This window comes from Gouania willdenowi, chromosome 2, assembly GCF_900634775.1.
Source record: "Gouania willdenowi chromosome 2, fGouWil2.1, whole genome shotgun sequence".
Taxonomy (NCBI): domain Eukaryota; kingdom Metazoa; phylum Chordata; class Actinopteri; order Blenniiformes; family Gobiesocidae; genus Gouania; species Gouania willdenowi.
The window spans coordinates 11,834,378-11,860,117 of record NC_041045.1 but is presented as its reverse complement, the minus strand read 5'-3'; the positions used below and the strand labels follow the sequence as shown (position 1 = coordinate 11,860,117).

The following is a 25,740-nucleotide window of genomic DNA, read 5'->3' as shown; positions in this document are numbered from 1 at the left end:
AGAAAAAAAACAGTGTGCACTGTATTTATGTCAGATATTTGTTTGGACCAGCAGAGGGTGCTGGTAACCCAGTGGTCGGTTGGCATGCAGATATCCTTGCACTGCAGAAGAGATGCTATGCTAGCAGACAGAGCTAATAGAAAAACGTGACTTTTACAGATATTCACGTAATATTACAGAAACTCTTTCGGTGCTAAAGGGGTAAGGAATCATTTATGAACATGTTTAAGAGTAGAAGGTGAAAGAAAGTAGTAGCAGATTCCGCCGACCGCCTACACTTTTTGACGAGAAGGATAACTATATATATATTTTAAAGAAGTACTGCGATTCAATTTTCACAGCATAGATGTGAACCGTGATACCTATGAATCGATTTTAAACTGCCCTACGATTAATCCTTACATCCCTAATTTGTGGTGAGTCATGTGATGTCAAGATGGTGGAACACAGACTCTAAAACACAAACTATTAGCATTTTTAATACATAGATATAAGAGGAATGTTACAAGTTTTAGCTGTTGTTAACCAAAATTTTGCAAGTATCAGATCACACAGACGCATTCACTAACAGTTATTTATACACGTACGCCCGTATCAGTAGTTTTTCCCACAGACAATGCGTCCGTCCTCCCCCAGCCTCACAGACCCACTGCACACCAGCTCCATAGCAACAGGAAATGCTCTGTGTTCTGCTGCTCTGATCCTTTCACACAGACTCCCCTCCGTGTCACTGCTCAGCACCTCCACAGCTTCCTGTACGATGATGGCTCCTGCATCTACCTCCTCCTGTAAAACACACAGCATTAGCATCACATTCATTCATGTTTTATTAACATGCAACTGTTGCGTGTTGTTTATCTTACAGCTAGAGTTTAGATTCTTGACCCGACTTCGGGGCGTGCTCAGGCCTCATTTTTCACTAATTCTATTACATTTATACTATATTGTTGTGGTAGCAGAAATGCTAGTCGTGGGACGGGATACTGACGGCGTTCTGTTGCGTTTTGTCGTTCACTGAATTTTATTTGCTGATTTTGCTCATTCCTCACTTGCTGCTGGAGCGCAGGAAACAAATATGATTGCGTGCTTCAGTCAAGTCTGCGCTCCACGCATGGGCCGCCCAGGTCTGGTCTGCAATTCTGTCACGGAGCACCTCATATCGGAGGTAAGGCTATTGTAAGTCATGAAATTTAGTGAACAAATTTCAAACACCTCATTAAGGAAGTAAGGCATAAAATTTTGTGAAAAATTTTCAAACACCTCATAACGGAGGTAAGGCTATATATAGTAAGGCATAAAATTTAGTGAAAATTTTTCAAAAACCTCATATTAGAGGTAAGGCTATAGTAAGGCAAAAAAATTAGCAAAAAAAGTTCAAGCACCTCATAAAGGAGGTAAGGCTAGTAAGACATAAAATTTTGTGAAAAAAATTTCAAACACCTCATAAAGGAGTAAGGCTATAGTAAGGCATAACATTTCGCGAACATTTTTCAAACACCTCATAATGAAGGTAAAGCTATAGTAAAGCATAAAATTTAGTGAATTTTTTTCAAACACCTCACAAATGAGCAACGGCTATAGTAAAGCATAAAATTTTGTAAAACATTTTCAAACACCTCATAACTGAGGTAACGCTATAGTAAGGCATAAACTTGAGTGACATTTTTTTCAAACACCTCATGAAGGAGGTAAGGCATGAAATTTAGTGAAAAATATTCAAACACCTCATAATCCTTTATAAGGCTATAGTAAGGCATAAAATTTTGTGAAAAATATTCAAACACCTCATGAAGGAAATAAGGCTATATAGTAAGGCATACAATTTAGATAAAAAATTTCAATCAACTCATAACTGAGGTAAGGCTATAGTAAGGCATAAAATTTAGCAAAAACAAAAATCAAACACCTCATAATGGAGGTAAGGCTACAGTAAGGCAAAAAAAGGGCTAAACAGAGGTAAGGCTATAGTAAAACAAAAAAAAGAAAAGGGCAACAAGGAGGTAAAGCTATATAGTAATACATAAAAAAGGGCAAAACAGAAGTAAGGCTACAGTAAGGCATTAAAAAAGGGCAAAACGGAGGTAAAGCTATAGTAAGGCATTAAAAAAGGACAAAATGGAGGTAAGGCAAAAAAAAAAAGGGCAAAATGTAGGTAAGGCATTTTTTTTCAAAAAAAATTCCCAAAAAAAAATTGAGTTAGGACCATCATTAGACCCTAAAAACTACTGCAAATATAATGCACATACTTAAACTGGGCTAAAAAAAAGGCTATAAGGCACAAAAAATGACAAAAAACAAAAATCACCCAAAATAAAAAGGCATTTTTTTCAAAAAAATTCCACAAAAAAAAATTGAGTTAGGACCATCATTAGACCCTAAAAACTACTGCAAATATAATGCACATACTTAAACTGGGCTAAAAAAGGCAATTTTTTTTTTTCAAAATAAATTAATTTATATTTTACAAACGTATTATCCCACAAATAAACATCTGTACAAAATAAAAATACTTGATTGACTTCAGTAATTAATAAAGTACTATTATCGTTTATAATACATTGTCCAGAATAATTAGTCAAGTGGTTAGACAGTTGTGAGAATTATACAATAAATAATACATTCATGATACTTACTGTGAAACTATTACATAAAATAATAATTTTACAATAGTGTATCAAATTACATAAGAAGGAATGTAATTTCTTTGACACACTATTTTAACTTTATTTTCTTCTATATTATAGTTTCACAATAAATATCATAAACATATTTGTTGTGGAATTCTTAAAACTATTTTCATTACTTAAATAATTAATCTGAACGTCATATTACAAATGATTATAGCACTTTATCTGTTACTGAAGTCAATCAATTATTTTTCTTTTGCACTAATTATGTTTATTTGTGGAATAAATCCTGTGTATATTACATTAAATTAGCATTAATGAGGTGTTTTTTTAATTGAAAGTCAACTGAAGTAAAACAAAATTACTGATTAAAAAAAATTATTTTTGAATTATTTTACCATTTATAACAGTCTTTACCAACTATATTCTATACTTTGTTAAATATATGTGAACTAAAGTAGGGTTTGAGGGAGGAGTCTATGAATATATCAGTATTGATTAATAATGGAAAAGTAGTTTTAGACGATACCAAAAAAGTATTAAACTTCTCTATTTGTGTGTGTCTGCGTTTATTTACCCTTACATTTCTTGAGAATCCTCATGAATCCAGTCAGACAAACAAGCTCCGCCTTTAACTCCTCCAGTCGATGATGACGTCAAACTCACCTAGACTCGGGTACAGTTTATGCTCCACCACCTGGTTAGAGATCAATACATGGATCAATAGGAGGTGAGGCTGAGATAAAGCAATAGTAAGAAAAAAAAAAAAAGGACAAAAAGGAGGTATAGCTATGCCTTAAGGAGGTAAGGCATAGCTATACCTCCTTTTTGTCCTTTTTTGAAAATTTTCCACAAAATTTTATGCCTTACTATAGCCTTACCTCCAATATGAGGTGTTTGAAATTTTTTCATTAAATTTTATGCCTTACCTCCTTCATGAGGTGTTTGAAAATTTTTCACAAAATTTTACGCCTTACTATAGCCTTACCTCCATTATGAGGTGTTTGAAAAAATTTCATTAAATTTTATGCCTTACCTCCTTCATGAGGTGTTTGAATTTTTTTCATGAAATTTTATGCCTTACTATAGGCTAACCACGATTATGATGTGTTTGAATATTTTTCATTAAATTTTATGCCTTACTATAGCCTAACCTTCATTATGAGGTGTATGAAATTTTTTCATCAAATTTTATGCCTTACTATAGCCTTACCTCCATTATGAGGTGTTTGAAAAATTTTCATTAAATTTAATGTCTTACTATAGCCTAACCTCCTTCATGAGGTGTTTGAATTTTTTTCATTAAATTTTATGCCTTACCTCCTTCATGAGGTGTTTGAAAAATTTTCACTAAATTTTATGCCTTACTATAGCCTTACTTCCATTACGAGGTGTTTAAAATTTTCACAAAATTTTATGCCTTACTATAGGCTAACCTCGATTATGATGTGTTTGAATATTTTTCATGAAATTTTATGCCTTACTATAGCCTTACCTCCTTTATGACGTGTTTAAAAAAATTTTATCAAATTTTATGCCTTACCTCCTTCATGAGGTGTTTGAATTTTTTTCATGAAATTTTAGGCCTTAATATAGCCTAACCTCCATTATGAGGTGTTTGAAATTTTTTCATTAAATTTCATGCCTTACCTCCTTCATGAGGTGTTTGAAAATTTTTCACAAAATGTTATGCCTTACTATAGCCTAACCTCCTTCATGAGGTGTTTAAAAAAAATTTATCAAATTTTATGCCTTACCTCCTTCATGAGGTGTTTGAATTTTTTTCATGAAATTTTATGCCTTACTATAGGCTAACCACGATTATGATGTGTTTGAATATTTTTCATTAAATTTTATGCCTTACCTCCTTTATGAGGTGTTTGAAAATTTTCCACAAAATTTCATGTCTTACTATAGCCTAACCTCCTTCATGAGGTGTTTAAAATTTTCACAAAATTTTACGCCTTACTATATATAGCCTTACCTCCTTTCTGAGGTGTTTAAAAAATTTTCATGAAATTTTATGCCTTACTATAGCCTAACCTCCATTATGAGGTGTTTGAATTTTTGTCATGAAATTTTATGCCTTACTATAACCTTACCTCCTTCATGAGGTGTTTGAATTTTTTTCACTAAATTTTATGCCTGACTATAGCCTAACCTCCTTTATGAGGTGTTTGAATTTTTTTCATGAAATTTTATGCCTTACTATAGCCTAACCTTCATTATGAGGTGTTTGAATATTTGTCATTAAATTTTATGCCTTACCTCCTTCATGAGGTGTTTGAAAAAGTTTCATTAAATTTTATGCCTTACTATAGCCTTACCTCCTTTATGAGGTGTTTAAAAATTTTTTATCAAATTTTATGCCTTACCTCCTTCATGAGGTGTTTGAAAATTTTTCACAAAATTTCATGCCTTACTATAGTCTTACCTCCATTACGAGGTGTTTAAAATTTTCAAAAAATTTAATGTCTTACTATAGCCTAACCTCCATTATGAGGTGTTTGAATTTTTTTGATTAAATTTTATGCCTTACTATAGCCTTACCTCCTTCATGAGGTGCTTAAAAAAAATTTATCAAATTTTATGCCTTACCTCCTTCATGAGGTGTTTGAATTTTTTTCATGAAATTTTAGGCCTTAATATAGCCTAACCTCCATTATGAGGTGTTTGAAATTTTTTCACAAAATGTTATGCCTTACTATAGCCTAACCTCCTTCATGAGGTGTTTAAAAAAAATTTATCAAATTTTATGCCTTACCTCCTTCATGAGGTATTTGAAAAATTTTCACAAAATTTCATGCCTTCCTATAGCCTAACCTCCTTCATGAGGTGTTTGAATTTTTTTCATGAAATTTTATGCCTTACTATAGGCAAACCACGATTATGATGTGTTTGAATATTTTTCATTAAATTTTATGCCTTACCTCCTTTATGAGGTGTTTGAAAATTTTTCACAAAATTTCATGTCTTACTATAGCCTAACCTCCATTATGAGGTGTTTGAAATTTTTTCATCAAATTTTATGCCTTACTATAGCCTAACCTCCTTCATGAGGTGTTTGAATATTTGTCATTAAATTTTATGCCTTACCTCCTTTATGAGGTGTTTGAAAATTTTTCACAAAATTTTATGCCTTACTATAGCCTAACCTTCATTATGAGGTGTATGAAATTTTTTCATGAAATTTTATGCCTTACTATAGCCTAACCTCCTTTATGAGGTGTTTGAATTTTTTTCATGAAATTTTATGCCTTACTATAGCCTAACCTTGATTATGATGTGTTTGAATATTAGTCATTAAATTTTATGCCTTACCTCCTTTATGAGGTGTTTCAAAATTTTTCACAAAATTTTATGCCTTACTATAGCCTAACCTTCATTATGAGGTGTTTGAATATTTGTCATTAAATTTTATGCCTTACCTCCTTCATGAGGTGTTTGAAAATTTTTCACAAAATTTTATGCCTTACTATAGCCTAACCTTCATTATGAGGTGTATGAAATTTTTTCATGAAATTTTATGCCTTACTATAGCCTAACCTCCTCTATGACGTGTTTAAAAAAATTTTATCAAATTTTATGCCTTACCTCCTTCATGAGGTGTTTGAAAATTTTTCACAAAATTTCATGCCTTACTATAGTCTTACCTCCATTATGAGGTGTTTGAAAAATTTTCATTAAAATTTATGCCTTACCTCCTTCATGAGGTGTTTGAATTTTTTTCATGAAATTTTAGGCCTTAATATAGCCTAACCTCCATTATGAGGTGTTTGAAATTTTTTCATTAAATTTTATGCCTTACCTCCTTCATGAGGTGTTTGAAAAATTTTCACTTAAATTTTATGCCTTGCTATAGCCTTATTTCCATTACGAGGTGTTTAAAATTTTCACAAAATTTTATGCCTTACTATAGCCTTACCTCCTTTCTGAGGTGTTTAAAAAATTTTCATCAAATTTTATGCCTTACCTCCTTCATGAGGTGTTTGAAAATTTTTCACAAAATGTTATGCCTGACTATAGCCTAACCTCCTTCATGAGGTGTTTGATTTTTTTTCATTAAATTTTATGCCTTACCTCCTTCATGAGGTGTTTGAAAAATTTTCACAAAATTTTATGCCCTACTATAGCCTTACTTCCATTGCGAGGTGTTAAAAATTTTCACAAAATTTTATGCCTTACTATAGCCTTACCTCCTTTCTGAGGTGTTTAAAAAATTTTCATTAAATTTTATGCCTTATCTCCTTTATGAGGTGTTTGAAAATTTTTCACAAAAATGTATGCCTTACTATAGCCAAACCTCCATTATGAGGTGTTTGAAATTTTTTCATTAAATTTTATGCCTTACTATAGCCTAACCTCCGTCATGAGGTGTTTGAAAATTTTTCACAAAATTTCATGCCTTACTATAGTCTTACCTCCATTACGAGGTGTTTGAAAAATTTTCATTAAATTTAATGTCTTACTATAGCCTAACCTTCATTATGAGGTGTTTGAATTTTTTCATTAAATTTTATGCCTTACTATAGCCTTACCTCCTTTCTGAGGTGTTAAAAAAATTTTCATGAAATTTTATGCCTTACTATAGGCTAACCTCGATTATGATGTGTTTGAATATTTTTCATTAAATTTTATGCCTTACTATAGCCTAACCTCCTTTATGAGGTGTTTGAAAATTTTTCACAAAAATTTATGCCTTACTATAGCCAAACCTCCATTATGAGGTGTTTGAAATTTTTTCATCAAATTTTATGCCTTACTATAACCTTACCTCCTTCATGAGGTGTTTGAATTTTTTTCATGAAATTTTATGCCTTACTATAGCCTAACCTTCATTATGAGGTGTATGAAATTTTTTCATTAAATTTTATGCCTTACTATAGCCTTACCTCCATTATGAGGTGTTTGAAAAATTTTCATTAAATTTAATGTCTTACTATAGCCTTACCTCCATTATGAGGTGTTGAAAATTTTCACAAAATTTTATGCCTTACTATAGCCTTACCTCCTTTCTGAGGTGTTTAAAAAATTTTCATCAAATTTTATGCCTTACTATAGCCTTACCTCCATTATGAGGTGTTTGAAAAATGTTCATTAAATTTTATGCCTTACCTCCTTCATGAGGTGTTTGAATTTTTTTCATGAAATTTTAGGCCTTAATATAGCCTAACCTCCATTATGAGGTGTTTGAAATTTTTTCATTAAATTTTATGCCTTACCTCCTTCATGAGGTGTTTGAAAATTTTTCACAAAATGTTATGCCTGACTATAGCCTAACCTCCTTCATGAGGTGTTTGAATTTTTTTCATGAAATTTTATGCCTTACTATAGCCTAACCTCCATTATGAGGTGTTTAAAATTTTTTCATCAAATTTTATGCCTTACTATAACCTTACCTCCTTCATGAGGTGTTTGAAATTTTTTCATTAAATTTTATGCCTTAATATAGCCTAACCTCCATTATGAGGTGTTTGAAAAATTTTCATTAAATTTAATGTCTTACTATAGCCTGACCTCCATTATGAGGTGTTGAAAATTTTCACAAAATTTTATGCCTTACTATAGCCTAACCTCCATTATGAGGTGTTTGAAAAATGTTCATTAAATTTTATGCCTTACCCCCTTCATGAGGTGTTTGAATTTTTTTCATCGAATTTTATGCCTTACTATAGCCTAACCTCCATTATGAGGTGTTTGAAATTTTTTCATTAAATTTTATGCCTTGATATAGCCTTACCTCCATTATGAGGTGTTTGAAAAATTTTCATTAAATTTAATGTCTTACTATAGCCTAACCTCCATTATGAGGTGTTTGAAAAATGTTCATTAAATTTTATGCCTTACCTCCTTCATGAGGTGTTTGAATTTTTTTCATGAAATTTTAGGCCTTAATTAAGCCTAACCTCCATTATGAGGTGTTTGAAATTTTTTCATTAAATTTTATGCCTTACCTCCTTCATGAGGTGTTTGAAAATTTTTCACAAAATTTCATGCCTTACTATAGCCTTACCTCCATTATGAGGTGTTTGAAATTTTTTCATCAAATTTTATGCCTTACTATAGGCTAACCTCGATTATGATGTGTTTGAATTTTTTTCATTAAATTTTATGCCTTACTATAGCCTTACTTCCATTACGAGGTGTTTAAAATTTTCACAAAATTTTATGCCTTACTATAGCCTTACCTCCTTTCTGAGGTTTTTAAAAAATTTTCATCAAATTTTATGCCTTACTATAGCCTTACCTCCTTCATGAGGTGTTTGAATTTTTTTCATGAAATTTTAGGCCTTAATATAGCCTAACCTCCATTATGAGGTGTTTGAAATTTTTTCATTAAATTTTATGCCTTACCTCCTTCATGAGGTGTTTGAAAATTTTTCACAAAATGTTATGCCTTACTATAGCCTAACCTCCTTCATGAGGTGTTTGAATTTTTTTCACTAAATTTCATGCCTGACTATAGCCTAACCTCCTTCATGAGGTGTTTGAATTTTTTTCATGAAATTTTATGCCTTACTATAGCCTAACCTCCATTATGAGGTGTTTGAAATTTTTTCATCAAATTTTATGCCTTACTATAACCTTACCTCCTTCATGAGGTGTTTGAAATTTTTTCATTAAATTTTATGCCTTACTATAGCCTAACCTCCATTATGAGGTGTTTGAAAAATTTTCATTAAATTTAATGTCTTACTATAGCCTGACCTCCATTTTGAGGTGTTGAAAATTTTCACAAAATTTTATGCCTTACTATAGCCTAACCTCCATTATGAGGTGTTTGAAATTTTTTCATCAAATTTTATGCCTTACTATAACCTTACCTCCTTCATGAGGTGTTTGAAATTTTTTCATTAAATTTTATGCCTTACTATAGCCTAACCTCCATTATGAGGTGTTTGAAAAATTTTCATTAAATTTAATGTCTTACTATAGCCTGACCTCCATTTTGAGGTGTTGAAAATTTTCACAAAATTTTATGCCTTACTATAGCCTTACCTCCATTATGAGGTGTTTGAAAAATGTTCATCAAATTTTATGCCTTACCTCCTTCATGAGGTGTTTGAAAATTTTTCACAAAATGTTATGCCTGACTATAGCCTAACCTCCTTCATGAGGTGTTTGATTTTTTTTCATTAAATTTTATGCCTTACCTCCTTCATGAGGTGTTTGAAAAATTTTCACAAAATTTTATGCCCTACTATAGCCTTACTTCCATTGCGAGGTGTTAAAAATTTTCACAAAATTTTATGCCTTACTATAGCCTTACCTCCTTTCTGAGGTGTTTAAAAAATTTTCATTAAATTTTATGCCTTATCTCCTTTATGAGGTGTTTGAAAATTTTTCACAAAAATGTATGCCTTACTATAGCCAAACCTCCATTATGAGGTGTTTGAAATTTTTTCATTAAATTTTATGCCTTACTATAGCCTAACCTCCGTCATGAGGTGTTTGAAAATTTTTCACAAAATTTCATGCCTTACTATAGTCTTACCTCCATTACGAGGTGTTTGAAAAATTTTCATTAAATTTAATGTCTTACTATAGCCTAACCTTCATTATGAGGTGTTTGAATTTTTTTCATTAAATTTTATGCCTTACTATAGCCTTACCTCCTTTCTGAGGTGTTAAAAAAATTTTCATGAAATTTTATGCCTTACTATAGGCTAACCTCGATTATGATGTGTTTGAATATTTTTCATTAAATTTTATGCCTTACTATAGCCTAACCTCCTTTATGAGGTGTTTGAAAATTTTTCACAAAAATTTATGCCTTACTATAGCCAAACCTCCATTATGAGGTGTTTGAAATTTTTTCATCAAATTTTATGCCTTACTATAACCTTACCTCCTTCATGAGGTGTTTGAATTTTTTTCATGAAATTTTATGCCTTACTATAGCCTAACCTTCATTATGAGGTGTATGAAATTTTTTCATTAAATTTTATGCCTTACTATAGCCTTACCTCCATTATGAGGTGTTTGAAAAATTTTCATTAAATTTAATGTCTTACTATAGCCTTACCTCCATTATGAGGTGTTGAAAATTTTCACAAAATTTTATGCCTTACTATAGCCTTACCTCCTTTCTGAGGTGTTTAAAAAATTTTCATCAAATTTTATGCCTTACTATAGCCTTACCTCCATTATGAGGTGTTTGAAAAATGTTCATTAAATTTTATGCCTTACCTCCTTCATGAGGTGTTTGAATTTTTTTCATGAAATTTTAGGCCTTAATATAGCCTAACCTCCATTATGAGGTGTTTGAAATTTTTTCATTAAATTTTATGCCTTACCTCCTTCATGAGGTGTTTGAAAATTTTTCACAAAATGTTATGCCTGACTATAGCCTAACCTCCTTCATGAGGTGTTTGAATTTTTTTCATGAAATTTTATGCCTTACTATAGCCTAACCTCCATTATGAGGTGTTTAAAATTTTTTCATCAAATTTTATGCCTTACTATAACCTTACCTCCTTCATGAGGTGTTTGAAATTTTTTCATTAAATTTTATGCCTTAATATAGCCTAACCTCCATTATGAGGTGTTTGAAAAATTTTCATTAAATTTAATGTCTTACTATAGCCTGACCTCCATTATGAGGTGTTGAAAATTTTCACAAAATTTTATGCCTTACTATAGCCTAACCTCCATTATGAGGTGTTTGAAAAATGTTCATTAAATTTTATGCCTTACCCCCTTCATGAGGTGTTTGAATTTTTTTCATCGAATTTTATGCCTTACTATAGCCTAACCTCCATTATGAGGTGTTTGAAATTTTTTCATTAAATTTTATGCCTTGATATAGCCTTACCTCCATTATGAGGTGTTTGAAAAATTTTCATTAAATTTAATGTCTTACTATAGCCTAACCTCCATTATGAGGTGTTTGAAAAATGTTCATTAAATTTTATGCCTTACCTCCTTCATGAGGTGTTTGAATTTTTTTCATGAAATTTTAGGCCTTAATTAAGCCTAACCTCCATTATGAGGTGTTTGAAATTTTTTCATTAAATTTTATGCCTTACCTCCTTCATGAGGTGTTTGAAAATTTTTCACAAAATTTCATGCCTTACTATAGCCTTACCTCCATTATGAGGTGTTTGAAATTTTTTCATCAAATTTTATGCCTTACTATAGGCTAACCTCGATTATGATGTGTTTGAATTTTTTTCATTAAATTTTATGCCTTACTATAGCCTTACTTCCATTACGAGGTGTTTAAAATTTTCACAAAATTTTATGCCTTACTATAGCCTTACCTCCTTTCTGAGGTTTTTAAAAAATTTTCATCAAATTTTATGCCTTACTATAGCCTTACCTCCTTCATGAGGTGTTTGAATTTTTTTCATGAAATTTTAGGCCTTAATATAGCCTAACCTCCATTATGAGGTGTTTGAAATTTTTTCATTAAATTTTATGCCTTACCTCCTTCATGAGGTGTTTGAAAATTTTTCACAAAATGTTATGCCTTACTATAGCCTAACCTCCTTCATGAGGTGTTTGAATTTTTTTCACTAAATTTCATGCCTGACTATAGCCTAACCTCCTTCATGAGGTGTTTGAATTTTTTTCATGAAATTTTATGCCTTACTATAGCCTAACCTCCATTATGAGGTGTTTGAAATTTTTTCATCAAATTTTATGCCTTACTATAACCTTACCTCCTTCATGAGGTGTTTGAAATTTTTTCATTAAATTTTATGCCTTACTATAGCCTAACCTCCATTATGAGGTGTTTGAAAAATTTTCATTAAATTTAATGTCTTACTATAGCCTGACCTCCATTTTGAGGTGTTGAAAATTTTCACAAAATTTTATGCCTTACTATAGCCTAACCTCCATTATGAGGTGTTTGAAATTTTTTCATCAAATTTTATGCCTTACTATAACCTTACCTCCTTCATGAGGTGTTTGAAATTTTTTCATTAAATTTTATGCCTTACTATAGCCTAACCTCCATTATGAGGTGTTTGAAAAATTTTCATTAAATTTAATGTCTTACTATAGCCTGACCTCCATTTTGAGGTGTTGAAAATTTTCACAAAATTTTATGCCTTACTATAGCCTTACCTCCATTATGAGGTGTTTGAAAAATGTTCATTAAATTTTATGCCTTACCTCCTTCATGAGGTGTTTGAAAATTTTTCACAAAATTTCATGCCTTACTATAGCCTAACCTCCTTCATGAGGTGTTTGAATTTTTTTCATGAAATTTTATGCCTTACTATAGGCTAACCTCGATTATGATGTGTTTTCATTAAATTTTATGCCTTACTATAGCCTTACTTCCATTACGAGGTGTTTAAAATTTTCACAAAATTTTATGCCTTACTATAGCCTTACCTCCTTTCTGAGGTTTTTTAAAAAATTTTCATCAAATTTTATGCCTTACTATAGCCTTACCTCCTTCATGAGGTGTTTGAAAATTTTTCACAAAATGTTATGCCTTACTATAGCCTAACCTCCTTCATGAGGTGTTTGAATTTTTTTCATTAAATTTTATGCCTTACTATAGCCTAACCTCCATTATGAGGTGTTTGAAATTTTTTCATCAAATTTTATGCCTTACTATAGCCGTACCTCCTTCATGAGGTGTTTAAAAAAAATTTATCATATTTTATGCCTTACCTCCTTCATGAGGTGTTTGAATTTTTTTCATGAAATTTTATGCCTTACTATAGCCTTACCTCCATTATGAGGTGTTTGAAAAATTTTCATTAAATTTAATGTCTTACTATAGCCTTACCTCCATTATGAGGTGTTTGAAAAATTTTCATTAAATTTAATGTCTTACTATAGCCTGACCTCCATTATGAGGTGTTGAAAATTTTCACAAAATTTTATGCCTTACTATAGCCTAACCTCCATTATGAGGTGTTTGAAAAATTTTCATTAAATTTAATGTCTTACTATAGCCTGACCTCCATTATGAGGTGTTGAAAATTTTCACAAAATTTTATGCCTTACTATAGCCTAACCTCCATTATGAGGTGTTTGAAAAATGTTCATTAAATTTTATGCCTTACTATAACCTTACCTCCTTCATGAGGTGTTTGAATTTTTTTCATTAAATTTTATGCCTTACTATAGGCTTACCTCCTTTATGAGGTGTTTAAAAAAATTTTATCAAATTTTATGCCTTACCTCCTTCATGAGGTGTTTGAAAATTTTTCACAAAATTTCATGCCTTACTATAGTCTTACCTCCATTACGAGGTGTTTGAAAAATTTTCATTAAATTTAATGTCTTACTATAGCCTAACCTTCATTATGAGGTGTATGAATTTTTTTCATGAAATTTTATGCCTTACTATAGCCTTACCTCCAATATATTCACTAACTCCATCTATAGCCAAACCCAGGGACAGGGCAACAATAAGTTATTGAGTACATTATTACTAAAAAGCTTGAAAACACTAGTACTCACATTCAGCACCCGACAGAACAGCCTCCGAGCCCCGAACACGCAGACGCTACGGTGTGCACACCTGCTTCTAATGCTTCGTATCAGAGGACGTGGTTAAGAAAGCGTCCGGTAAAGAGTATGCACATAAAGTTCAGTCCCAGCTGAGGGTACAAAACTCTTTCTTCTTTAAAGCATGCACTGCCATCGCCTCAGTTCCCATTCAGGGGCTGGTTTGTTTGAATCAGGTGCGCACACTCACAAGAGGGAGGGACTTCCACCTAGCCCCTCCCCCTGCTTAGCAGGAGGGTGAGAGGCAGCTCACAGGCAGTTTGACTGATAACACACACAAATCAACAATGAAAGTAATCTTACAGAACAACAGAGAACTTCAAAAAAAATAATAATAATAATATTAAATGTATTAGGGTTGTGATGAATAGTTTCTTGGAACTCAGTACTGCACATTAAATTCAAATACCAAAAAAAAAAAAAAAAAAAACAGTTTTAAGAAGGTGAAAAAACCTGCAGCAGCGGCCAAGAAAGCGGCCGCCAAGAGTCCCAAGAAGAGCCCCAAGAAGGCAGCAAAGAAGCCTGCAGCTAAGAAAACTCCTGCTAAGAGGGTAGCCAAGCCCAAAGCCAAGAAGAAGTGAACATCTCTACCATGGTTTATCACCTACAAAGGCTCTTTTAAGAGCCACCACTTTGTCTGCTAAGAGCTCCTGTTTCCTGATCATGAGATAAATGTCATTCATTTAAATATATCACAATATAAGAACATATTCATACATTCTATAAATTAAAAAAAAGAAAGCAAAAATATTTACTCAAATAAGTCTACAGTTTCAGGGTAGATTTGCTCTCCTCTCCTTCCTTCTCTCTCCTCTTTCCCTCCCTGCCTGCCTATCGTCTACTAAGTTCTTTCTAGTGAAACATCCAGGTTATTTGGCACGAGAGGGATTCGAACCCACATTTGTCAAGGCCTACACTGCCCTGCGCCACCAACTCTGCCACCGAGAACCGTTCATATCAAACACACTTCTCCAGGCGTTTTTATCTTCGACATTCAGAAGGCGCGCCTACATATTACATTAACTCGTAAAAAGAATACCACTCACCGGTACGAGAGGGATTCCAACCCTCTTTTGTCGGGGCCTACACTTCCGTGCACCACCAACTCTGCCGCCATGCCACCGAGAACCGTCCATACCCAACACACTTCTCCAGGCGTTTTTATCTTCGACATTCTGAAGGCGCGCTTACATATTATATTAACTCGTAAAAGTGACGCGACTCACTGGCTCTCGGCACGAGAGGGATCGAACCCACCTTTGTCAGGGCCTACACTGCCGTGCACCACCGACTCTGCCGCCATGCCACCGAGAACCGTTCATACCCAACACACTTCTCCAGGCGTTTTTATCTTCGACATTCGGAAGGCGCGACTACATATATATTAACTCGTAAAAGCGATCCCACTCATTGCTTCTTGACATTCGGAAGGCACCCCTATTATTTTACTAACTCATTAAAATCGAACTTTCTCGTTCATCTTTTGGACTATCGTATGTCAAGCACTCAGAGGAATCCAACCTCCTCTCACCCATGGTCAGTGACTTGAAGCCACATGTTACCACAGACTTCACCACTACACCATTAATACCAGACTTACTACAAATGGTGCTCATGGCGTATTTAACTTTTGCTTTTAGGGTAGTTGTGTTGAAAAAATTTTCTGAAATGTTTCTTACTCAAAGTGATTATATAGTGTATATATATATATATATATATATATATACACACACACACACTACAACTATAAGTTCACTAATACCTACCACCAATACCCACTTCTCATTACAATCTAATCCAACTCTATTTATAAAGCACTTTAAAAACCACCTTATAACAGATAACATAAAGTGCATACAGTATAAGACAAACAATACAAACTCAACTCAATAAAAACCTGCAACCCTACTAACAAACACACTAAATGAAAAAAAGGCGCAAAATGTCTTGGAACACACTAAACAACACCAAATACACAAATCCAAAGCTGACAAAAACAGAATATATAAAAAAATTACTCAAACACACAAGGTCATTCCAACGTTTACCAAAAAATAACATTTATCTACAAATTGACTTGCACAGAAATACAGCAAAAACAAACTGGAGTCATTCTCATTTTTTGGTTTTCTGTTCACTGGATGCTGTTTCCCGGACTTCACTCAAACAACCACACGTTCAATCACTTCTTTTTTTTTTTTTTATTTAAAGTATTGTCTGTAGGTTGGAACATCAGCTTATGGTAAAAACCTCTCATGGAAAATACACAATAATACAAGTTACACAACCATTCATTCACTGAAATCAAATTTGGCTTCTCAACTTTGTCACCTTTTTCAAGTATTTTATTTAGTTGTTTGAGTTCTAAATCAATACCATTTTTTCCTAAACAACGTTTGACATCTTAATTACATTAAATTATCGGTACTTTCACTTGTATTTTAACAACCACACTTTACAAGCATTTTACATCTATGTCTGATATTTATCTGCCCAGTTTTAACAAAGAAACAAATCAAATATTTAGAATCTTCATCTTTTTAACCTCATTTTTCTACTTAATCACATTGTTAAAGTTAACTTTATATTTTAACTCACGTTAATCATTTTTAACTATCTATTTTACCAACTACTTTTAACCTTTTTATCTTAGCTTATTTGTGTTTCACATTAACCCTTTTATCTAATTTTAACTATGCAGTTAACATAAACATAATGAACCTTCACATTAAACAAGTACCTACCTCAAAAATCTTTCTTTGCAAAGGCTGTTGAACAATAAACATTTTGCCAAACTTTACAATTACATTAACAAGAAAATGCATTCAAAATAATTTTATCAACGCTAAACAATGTGTACGTCCAAGTCTCCTGATTGCATTTCTATACATTTTCCAAGTAACATAAGTTTTGGGATCTGGGTATCATTGGATCATCCCTAATTCATCTGTGAATCCAAAATAAATCAACAGTTGTTCTTCCTCTCCTTTTCAAACAAAAAACAAGAAAACCGTTTTCATCAATAAACCATAAAACAAAGCAATATAGACCCAAAATTAAAACGAAAATGAAGCATAATTTGGTGACAACATTTCAAACGCCTCTAAATTTTTTCTCCCAAATTTATGCCTGACTATAGCCTTACCTTCGTTTTGCCTGTTTTTATGCCTTACTATAGCCTGTAAAACAAAAATAAATAAAACAAAGAAAGAAAGAGGGAGATGTCCAACTTTCCTCCCCCCTTTTATTTTGTAAGAAAACTGACTTTACAAAAAACCTTACAATGAAATACAGAGAAAAACTTTGATTTAGTTCACGTTGTGAAGTTAGTTTGTTCAGCATCGACCTGGAATAAAAACAAAAAAAAACATTCATATACAAGTCTTGTTCACAGAGCAGAAGAAGAAGCCCATTATTTTAAATTCTGGTTCTATAGTAAACAATGCAAAACTTTTTACTTTTTAAAAGTGCAACTGAAAATGGATTTTGTGCCTTAACAATTGGACTTTTAAAAAAAAAAAAAAAAAAAAAAAAAAAAAAAAAAAAAAAACAGTGTGCACTGTATTTATATCAGACATTTGTTTGGACCAGCAGAGGGCGCTGGTAACCCAGTGGTCGGTTGGCATGCAGATATCCTTGCACTGCAGAAGAGATGCTATGCTAGCAGACAGAGCTAATAGAAAAACGTGACTTTTACAGATATTCACGTAATATTACAGAAACTCTTTCGGTGCTAAAGGGGTAAGGAATCATTTATGAACATGTTTAAGAGTAGAAGGTGGCCAGAAAGAAAGTAGTAGCAGATTCCGCCCACCGCCTACACTTTTTGACGAGAAGGATAAATATATATATTTTAAAAAAGTACTGCGATTCAATTTTCACAGCATAGATGTGAACCGTGATACCTATGAATCGATTTTAAACTGCCCTACGATTAATCCTTACATCCCTAATTTGTGGTGAGTCATGTGATGTCAAGATGGTGGAACACAAGCTCTAAAACACAGACTATTAGCATTTTTAATACATAGATATAAGAGGAATGTTACAAGTTTTAGCTGTTGTTAACCAAAATTTTGCAAGTATCAGATCACACAGACTCATTCACTAACAGTTCTTCCCACAGACAATGCGTCCGTCCACCCCCAGCCTCACTGCACACCAGCTCCATAGCAACAGGAAATGCTCTGTGTTCTGCTGCTCTGATCCTGTCACACAGACTCCCCTCCGTGTCGCTGCTCAGCACCTCCACAGCTTCCTGTACGATGATGGCTCCTGCATCTACCTCCTCCTGTAAAACACACAGCATTAGCATCCCATTCATTCATGTTTTATTAACATGCAACTGTTGCGTGTTGTTTATCTTACAGCTAGAGTTTAGATTCTTGACCCGAGTTCGGGGCGGGCTCAGGCCTAATTTTTCACTAATTTTATTACATTTATACTATATTGTTGTGGTAGCAGAAATGCTAGTCGTGGGACGGGCTACTGACGGCGTTCTGTCGTTCAGTTTTCACATTCAATGAATATTATTTGCTGATTTTGCTCATTCCTCACTTACTGCTGGAGCGCAGGAAACAAATATGATTGCGTGCTTCAGTCAAGTCTGCGCTCCACGCACGGGCCGCCCGGTCTGGTCTGCAATGCTGTAACGGACTGGGTTCTATGTTCTGGTTATGTTCCACTTGTGTGTATTCAGTGGTTAACTGATGCTGAGATTCCCCATGGCCCAGAAGGCATCTGTTAAAGTGACACTTTGTGCAGCTTTTGGTTGCTCTAAATAATCAGAAAAAGCAAAAGATGATGACGTAAATCTTAACAAAAATCTGTGACTGAAGCAGAGGAGAGGAAATGTCTCCCCCTTGTGGTCACAAATTTTATATCAGCATCTTTAGAGCAACTAAAAGAAGCACAAGTTGTCAGTTTGACTAAAAAATCTGCTAACTGCTTCACTCCAATAGAAAACAATGTGATGTTTACAGGAAGTGACATCATCAATCACATAATTTCAAGATGGTGGAACAATATGGTGCAAAATAATGTGTTTTGTTAGACATAGATCTACTAATAAGTACGTTTCAAAGATTTTAGGCTATATTTGTTAAAACAGTAAAGGATTACTTTAATGGATTTGCACCTCATGTACAAACTAGATAAGAACAAAAATAATTTGTTTAATATGATATTGTACATATATTTTATTCTGTACGGTTACACTTTCACAGTAAATATCAAAGTTAATATTTATTGTGTAATTGTTACACTGTTTAACTACTTAAATAATGAATCTGGACATCATACTAGAAACTACTATAGCACTTTATCCATTACTGAAGTCAATCAAGTATTTTTATTTTTGCACAAATTATGTTGATTTGTGGAATAAATCCTGTGGGCATCACATTAAAGTATCATTAACTCAGTGCTTTTTTTTAATTGTGGGGTCGCCTGAAATGTCTAGTAATTGATTAAAAAAAATAACTGATTAAAAAAAATTATATCTGAATTAAGATACAAATTAAAACAGTCTAACAACTGTATTCTATATTTTTTACTTTGTCGAATCAATGCAAAAAAAGGTTTGGAACCATTGGATTAATCTAATATGATCTAAAATAAGGTTTAAGGGAAAAAGTTTATGTATATATCAGTATTGATTAATATTGGAAATGTAGTTTTAGACGATATCGGTAAAGTATTAAACTTCTCTATTTGTGTGAGTGTCTGCGTTAACATACCGTTCCATTTCTTGACAAACATTCCCGTGAGAATCCTCATGAATCCAGCCAGACAAACCAGCTCCACCTTAAACTCCTCCAGTACGCGGTCGATGGTGGCGTCAAACTCAGCTCGACTCCCGTACAGTTTGTGGTCCACCACCTGGTTAGAAATCACACATGGATATATTTAGGGTGACCATGAGTCCAGCGATGTAAAGAGTAAATGATATATCCTACTATAAATTACTCAATTAAATAGTACTCAAAGTAACTTACTTTCACCCCCCATGTTTATTTTTGGTCATAAATCTTGCTATGGTTCCCTTGCATACAGTATGTATAAAGTCAAAAAGGAAAAGATGAAGTCTACCACAATTGGAACTTAATTTATTTTCCACAAAATAATCTGTATTACATCCAAGGTTTGTCAAAATGTCCAAATATTTAAAAACAATATATATATATATATATATATATATATATATATATATATATAAATAAGGGTAGGGCTGGGCAAAAAAGATATTTATCAAATTTGTAGATTACAACTATTTTTATTTTGCAAATTCGAGTTTAAAACAAAATTAAAAATAAAATCCTACCACAGTTTTTTCCAACTTTTTTGCGTTCCGTTCTTGTGGTTAACCATAGCGCTCACACAGCCAGATTTATTCGTACTATGCTGAGATGCTAAGGGAACTGTTTTTTTTTTTGTTTTTTTCAATTGTAATGTTATCTGTTTACTTAAACCTGAGTTAGAGCTTGAAACAATTGAATGACAGGGCCTTATTTACCATTTATTTCATATTAGAGGTAAAGCTATAGTAAGGCATAAAATTGAGTGGAAAAACTTCAAACACCTCATAAAGGAGGTATGGCTATAGTAAAGTAAGCAGCCTCAACATCAACTCCCTTGTCTGCCCAGGCACAAAAGTGGACATCTGCTAAAGGCAGGAGTATCACCAAGTCACAAACCCAGTTTCATGTAGAACTGGGTAATCGATTCGCCCCACTGCTAAATGACCTAGGATCTGGCTCTAATGAGATCAACACACAACCTTCTGGAACTGCGAAGACTGAAAGTGCTTCAGGAAAACAAAAGTGACATGGTAGGCCAAAGCAACAACCTCACACACTGATAGTGGGAGACGTTTCTGTTAAAGATGCTCAGAAGATGTTTAGCAGCAACTGCTATCAGTTCTGATAAAGACAGAGGACAACATGTACCATCGGAGAACAAAACAACAAGGAAAGATCATGGAGTCGATGAGCTTCCAGCAAGAAATAAAAATCGCCAAAATGAAGAGGTCAACCCAACCTCCACATCTCAGGACCCACCTGCTTCACCCCAAAATTCACCTACTTCCACCTCATCCAGCTTCTCTCCTACCCATGCCTTCTTGGATTTAACTGCCCAGATGAACGAGCTGGTTCTGGCTGGCACAAGACTGACACCCCACCCTTTACCCCACCATGGTCCCATCTTATCTCCTCTAAAGAACCAATCTGCACCACCCATCCCTCCTCGACGATACCAGGCCCAGGATCACTCTTCTCCTCAGGCCAGCTGTGTTCATCTTAGAGCGACACGGGTCTGATGTGTGCTGGGTCCGGACTGCAATAGCTCTATTTTTAGGAACAACCAGAAAAAGTCAGGGCCTTATGGAGTTAATGCAGCTTCTTTAATTCCTGTGGTGACAGGTAACACAGGTAAAATTGTGAAAATAAAGAAAAGCAAAAAGCTTTATAGAGATAAAAAATTGACTCCTATAACATGTCATCCAAAAAGTCCACCAGTGTCTCCAGTAAAGTCTTTAAAATTAGCTCTTCTTAATGTTAGATCTCTTGTTAACAAGTCACTACTAATTAATGATATTACTTTGACACATCACTTGGACTTTTTATTTCTTAATGAAACATGGTTGAATGATGGTATCAGTAATACTATTCTCAATGAAAGTGCACCACAAGACTTTATTTATTTCAATAAGTGTCATACTTTCAGGAAAGGTGGTGGAGTTGCTGCCATTTTTAAATCAATATTTCAGTGCAAAGAAATAACATTTGGTGATTTTATCTCCTTTCAATATATGTCATTCTTACTGAAGGGTGATTCAAGAGTTCTGTTTTTAGTCGTTTATAGACCCTCAAAATATTCTGGAGAATCCATGGATGAGTTTACTGAACTGCTGTCAGTTGTATGCACTGAATACAACTTTTTAATAATAACAGGTGACTTAAATATTCATGTAGACAATAACATGGACAATACTGCCAAAGAACTGTATGCTTTAATGGATACTTTTGGTTTTACACAACATGTGGCTGGTCCGACACACACTCAAGGTCACACTTTGGATCTGGTTATCTCTAAAGGTGTTGATATCTCTGCTGTTGATGTAAGAGACTTGGCTCTATCTTATCATTTCTGTGTCTTTTTTGACCTAGAGACTGTAACATCTGTTCCCCCTAGTTACGTGTGTTTAAAGAAAAGGTACATAAATGACAGCACAAGTGCACAGTTTATGGAAACCATAGCAATGACACCAACATTGAGTGCTGAGACAGTTGATGATCTTCTGGATGAGTTTAATACAAAAGTCTGTAATGTCATAGATGTGGAGGCTCCAATCAAAACTAAGAGAAAACCAAACACACAGAAAACACCTTGGAGGAGGACTGAGGTAATGCAGAATTTGAAATCTGACTGTAGAAGAGCTGAGCGTAAATGGAGATCAACAAAACTCCAAATTCATCTAGAACTATACAAAATAAGTTTGCAAAAATTCAATGATGGCTTGTTCAAAGCAAGGCAGCAATACTTTTCTGAAATTATTGCCAAAAATGTCAACAACTCTCGCACGTTCTTCGCAATTAACGCACTAAAGTGTTTAAGTCATGTGTCCTCCAAAAAACCCACACACTTATCGCCAGCTATCCATTACTCCAACTCCGCTACAATTATATAATCAAGACACATCAAGCCTAGACACAGCAGTCAACATGTAATTGTTGAGAATAAAAATTAAAAAAAGACTCACCGATGGTTCACTTTTTGAAGAGGAATGAAGCTTGGCGGTCCTTCATGTGGGCAAACATCTCAATGACCTTGCTCTTAAAATCCGGCAGTCCCTGGATGAGTTCGTTTTCAATAGAAAGCATCGCCAGGGCGTTCAATCTCTGCTGTCCCATTGTATTCTGTGTAAACATTTGTATTCTTTTTAGAGTGGAGACATTTATCTCAGACTCAGTGCTTGTCATTGGTGTTGTGATGATGATTTGTAGAAGAGTCACTGTTTCAGACAAGACCTCCTGGAGGTTGTTTTCATGAATTGACTTCAGTAAAGAAAGTGTTGTGTTGCCTGTGCAGAGTTTACTGTGCTGGTAGAGGCACGTCAACTCGGTTTTCAGCTTCACCTTATTTGTTTTTGGCCATAGTTTAACAGCACGTTCCAGTTCAGCCTGTGGAAAGGACCTCACAAACTTGGGGAAAAGTGTGCAGTTAGTGAGTTTTGCTGCAATCAAATGGTCACTCTTGGTGAAGTTGGTGAACCTCTCCTCCCCTTGACCTAACACAGTGTCACAGGCCTCTTTCATGACTAGAGCCGTGTCGGTTTTTCTCCTTTTATTTCCTTCTGCTTCACTTTCTTGAATAATCGCATCAGCTTGTTCCCTGAGACGTCCCAAGTTCTTCTTGAAGGTTTCCATCCCCTGGTTGATGCCAGCCACATCAATTTTTGGTTTTTGCAGTACACTGTACAAAATGTCCACTTCTGGCATGAGTTCAGAAAAAAAATGCAAAAAATGTAGGAACTCTGGGTCCTGCAGGTGCATGGACAGGCCGTAGGCCTCGCTGATGGTCACCCTGTCCCATCCCTCTTGTGTGCGCATGTTGTCCAAACACTCCTTTATTTCCTGGCGGCATACCCACACAGCATTGACTGTTTGGCTTTTGAAATTCCACTGCGTGGCTGAAGGTCTCGGGATGTTTCTCTTGGACGTCGAGGCAAGAGCAGCTGCTCTCTTTGGCGAATTGGAGAAAAACTCTGCGAATGCTGACAGGTCGGCAAAAAACACTTTCAGCTTGGGAATTCTTGCTGAGCAGGTTTGTTGGAGCGTCATATTTAATTGGTGCGTGTGACAGTGCACAAAATGCGCATTTGGATAGCGCTCCTTGACAAGAGCCTGAACTCCGCTCACACATCCACCAATTACTGCTGTTCCGTCATATGCTTGCGCTATGAGCTTGTTACCCAGGTTCAGGGGCTCAAGAGACTCTATTATAGCATTTGATAGACCAGCAGCCGATTTGTCCTTTACCTCAATGAACTCCCAAAACCTCTCCGTCACTGTGTTGTTGACCATGTAGCGCAGCACTATGACCATCTTGGATTTGCAGGAGATGTCAGTGGTGTCATCTACCTGCACGGCAACGAAAGGTGCATCTACCAACTGCTGAGTAACCACATCCCTGTAAACACTGTACATGCAATCCAAAAGTTCATTCTGTATCATTGCTGATGTTCCCTTAAAATAGGGTTGAGAATCGTAGTGTCTTCTAAGCCTGGAGTCTCCCTCGCACATTGTCTCAAAAATAGACTTGAAAATGGCGGGGTTTAAGGAGCTGGCAGTCTCATCATGTCCACGCAGGGCAATTTCACACTTCCCACACAGTTCTATACAGGTTATAATTCTGCCAAGAACATATCTGTTTTCTTCAGTCTGGCGGTTGTGTAGCTCAATGCTACGTTTGTATGCACTGTTAAGCTGAGAGGCAACATTTTTGGTCCCTAATAAGCTGAGCTTGATGGCGTTATCCACATGTGATGCACAGCTCTCATGTTTCACGAGTCTTTCCGAAAGATGTTTCAAGTCCTTAAATCCAGTTGTGGTCCAGACAGTTTCACCACCAAAGAGAAGACACGGAAAACAGAACAGCGCTTTTTTCGAATGGCTCGCCGTGAGCCAATTTTTACGTTTGAACCACTCCTGTTTGAATGACCGAGTGGAATCCTTTCTTTTTTTACACTTTTCTTCTTGAAAAATGGTGAAATCCTCAGGTTTGTGAGGTCCAAGACGTTTAATTTCCAATTTCTGTTGGAGTGGTAGAGTATCAAATTGCACAGTAGATAAATAGTCTACTCCGTTTATTATTAACGGAAACTCCTCTGTTTCTTCTTCAGGGCGTTTCTCGACGTTTGCAGTACACATTTCATCCAACAGCTGATCGTGATGACAAAGCACCTCCTCCTTACTGACCGTCTCACTCAGCTTCACTTCCTTCCACACCATTTCTTCCTTCTTTTCTTCTTCTTCTTCTTCCTTTTTGACGACAATCATCATCCAGCTCATTGGGGCATTGGCGTCCATTGTATTTTCTTTCCCACGGTGTTAACAGCTGTCCGCCTTTTAGAAGAACACGCTACCATCCGCACCTCCGTCCCCGTCCGTCCACCATTTCACTACTCTCTTCCTGTCCCGCGCAGGTTGCCAAATACAGCCGACGATTCCCCGCAAGGAAGTTGTTGTTTCTTGAATATCCACGGAAATGCCAAAAACACAAAAAACATCATTTCACCATCCAAACAAGAACATAAATATCACATCTGACCAACTTTATTCACTGATTGCTCATTAAGTTGTTTTTTTTAACAATCACACAATCCGCGGGAAAATACAAAACCTGGCAACCTATCATAATCAACGTGCTTAATGGTGATTTAACAGTGAATAAAGTAGATGCAGCCTGAGGGAACTTACAGGATGTTTTGAAGTGAAAGTCTGTGTGTTTCACTCAATGGTTGGATAGAAGAATTTGGTCCTTGGTTTATTTTTTATAAATTCCAAAAGAAATTTGCTCTGGGGAGATTAATTTATGAGTAAATTTGGTTTGATTTGTTCACTGAAACAATATG

The 25,740-nt window shown here is 34.6% G+C and overlaps 1 protein-coding gene across 3 annotated transcripts; it reads right to left on the bottom strand.

The window, feature by feature from the left end:
- Positions 1-564: 564 nt before the first annotated feature.
- LOC114478718 (zinc finger MYM-type protein 1-like) lies at positions 565-25,352 on the bottom strand. 3 transcript variants are annotated; one of them, XM_028471921.1, is made up of 5 exons: positions 23,243-25,352; positions 22,867-23,023; positions 19,844-19,985; positions 3,205-3,324; positions 565-786 (listed from the first exon to the last, which is right to left on the bottom strand). In XM_028471921.1, exons 1-2 carry the CDS (start codon positions 25,193-25,195, stop codon positions 22,874-22,876), a joined length of 2,103 nt encoding a protein of 700 aa, XP_028327722.1. In that variant the 5' UTR covers positions 25,196-25,352; the 3' UTR covers positions 565-786; positions 3,205-3,324; positions 19,844-19,985; positions 22,867-22,873. The 3 variants fall into 3 exon arrangements, with proteins under 3 accessions (XP_028327722.1, XP_028327707.1, XP_028327715.1); XM_028471906.1 differs by having other exon boundaries at positions 22,867-25,352; XM_028471914.1 differs by lacking the exons at positions 565-786; positions 3,205-3,324 and adding an exon at positions 17,902-18,396 and having other exon boundaries at positions 22,867-25,352.
- Between the last annotated feature and the right edge of the window lie 388 nt (positions 25,353-25,740).

Coding starts and splice junctions, on each gene's coding strand:
- LOC114478718 (XM_028471906.1), bottom strand. CDS start 25,195: ATGGACGCCAATGCCCCAATGAGCTGGATGATGATTGTCGTCAAAAAG.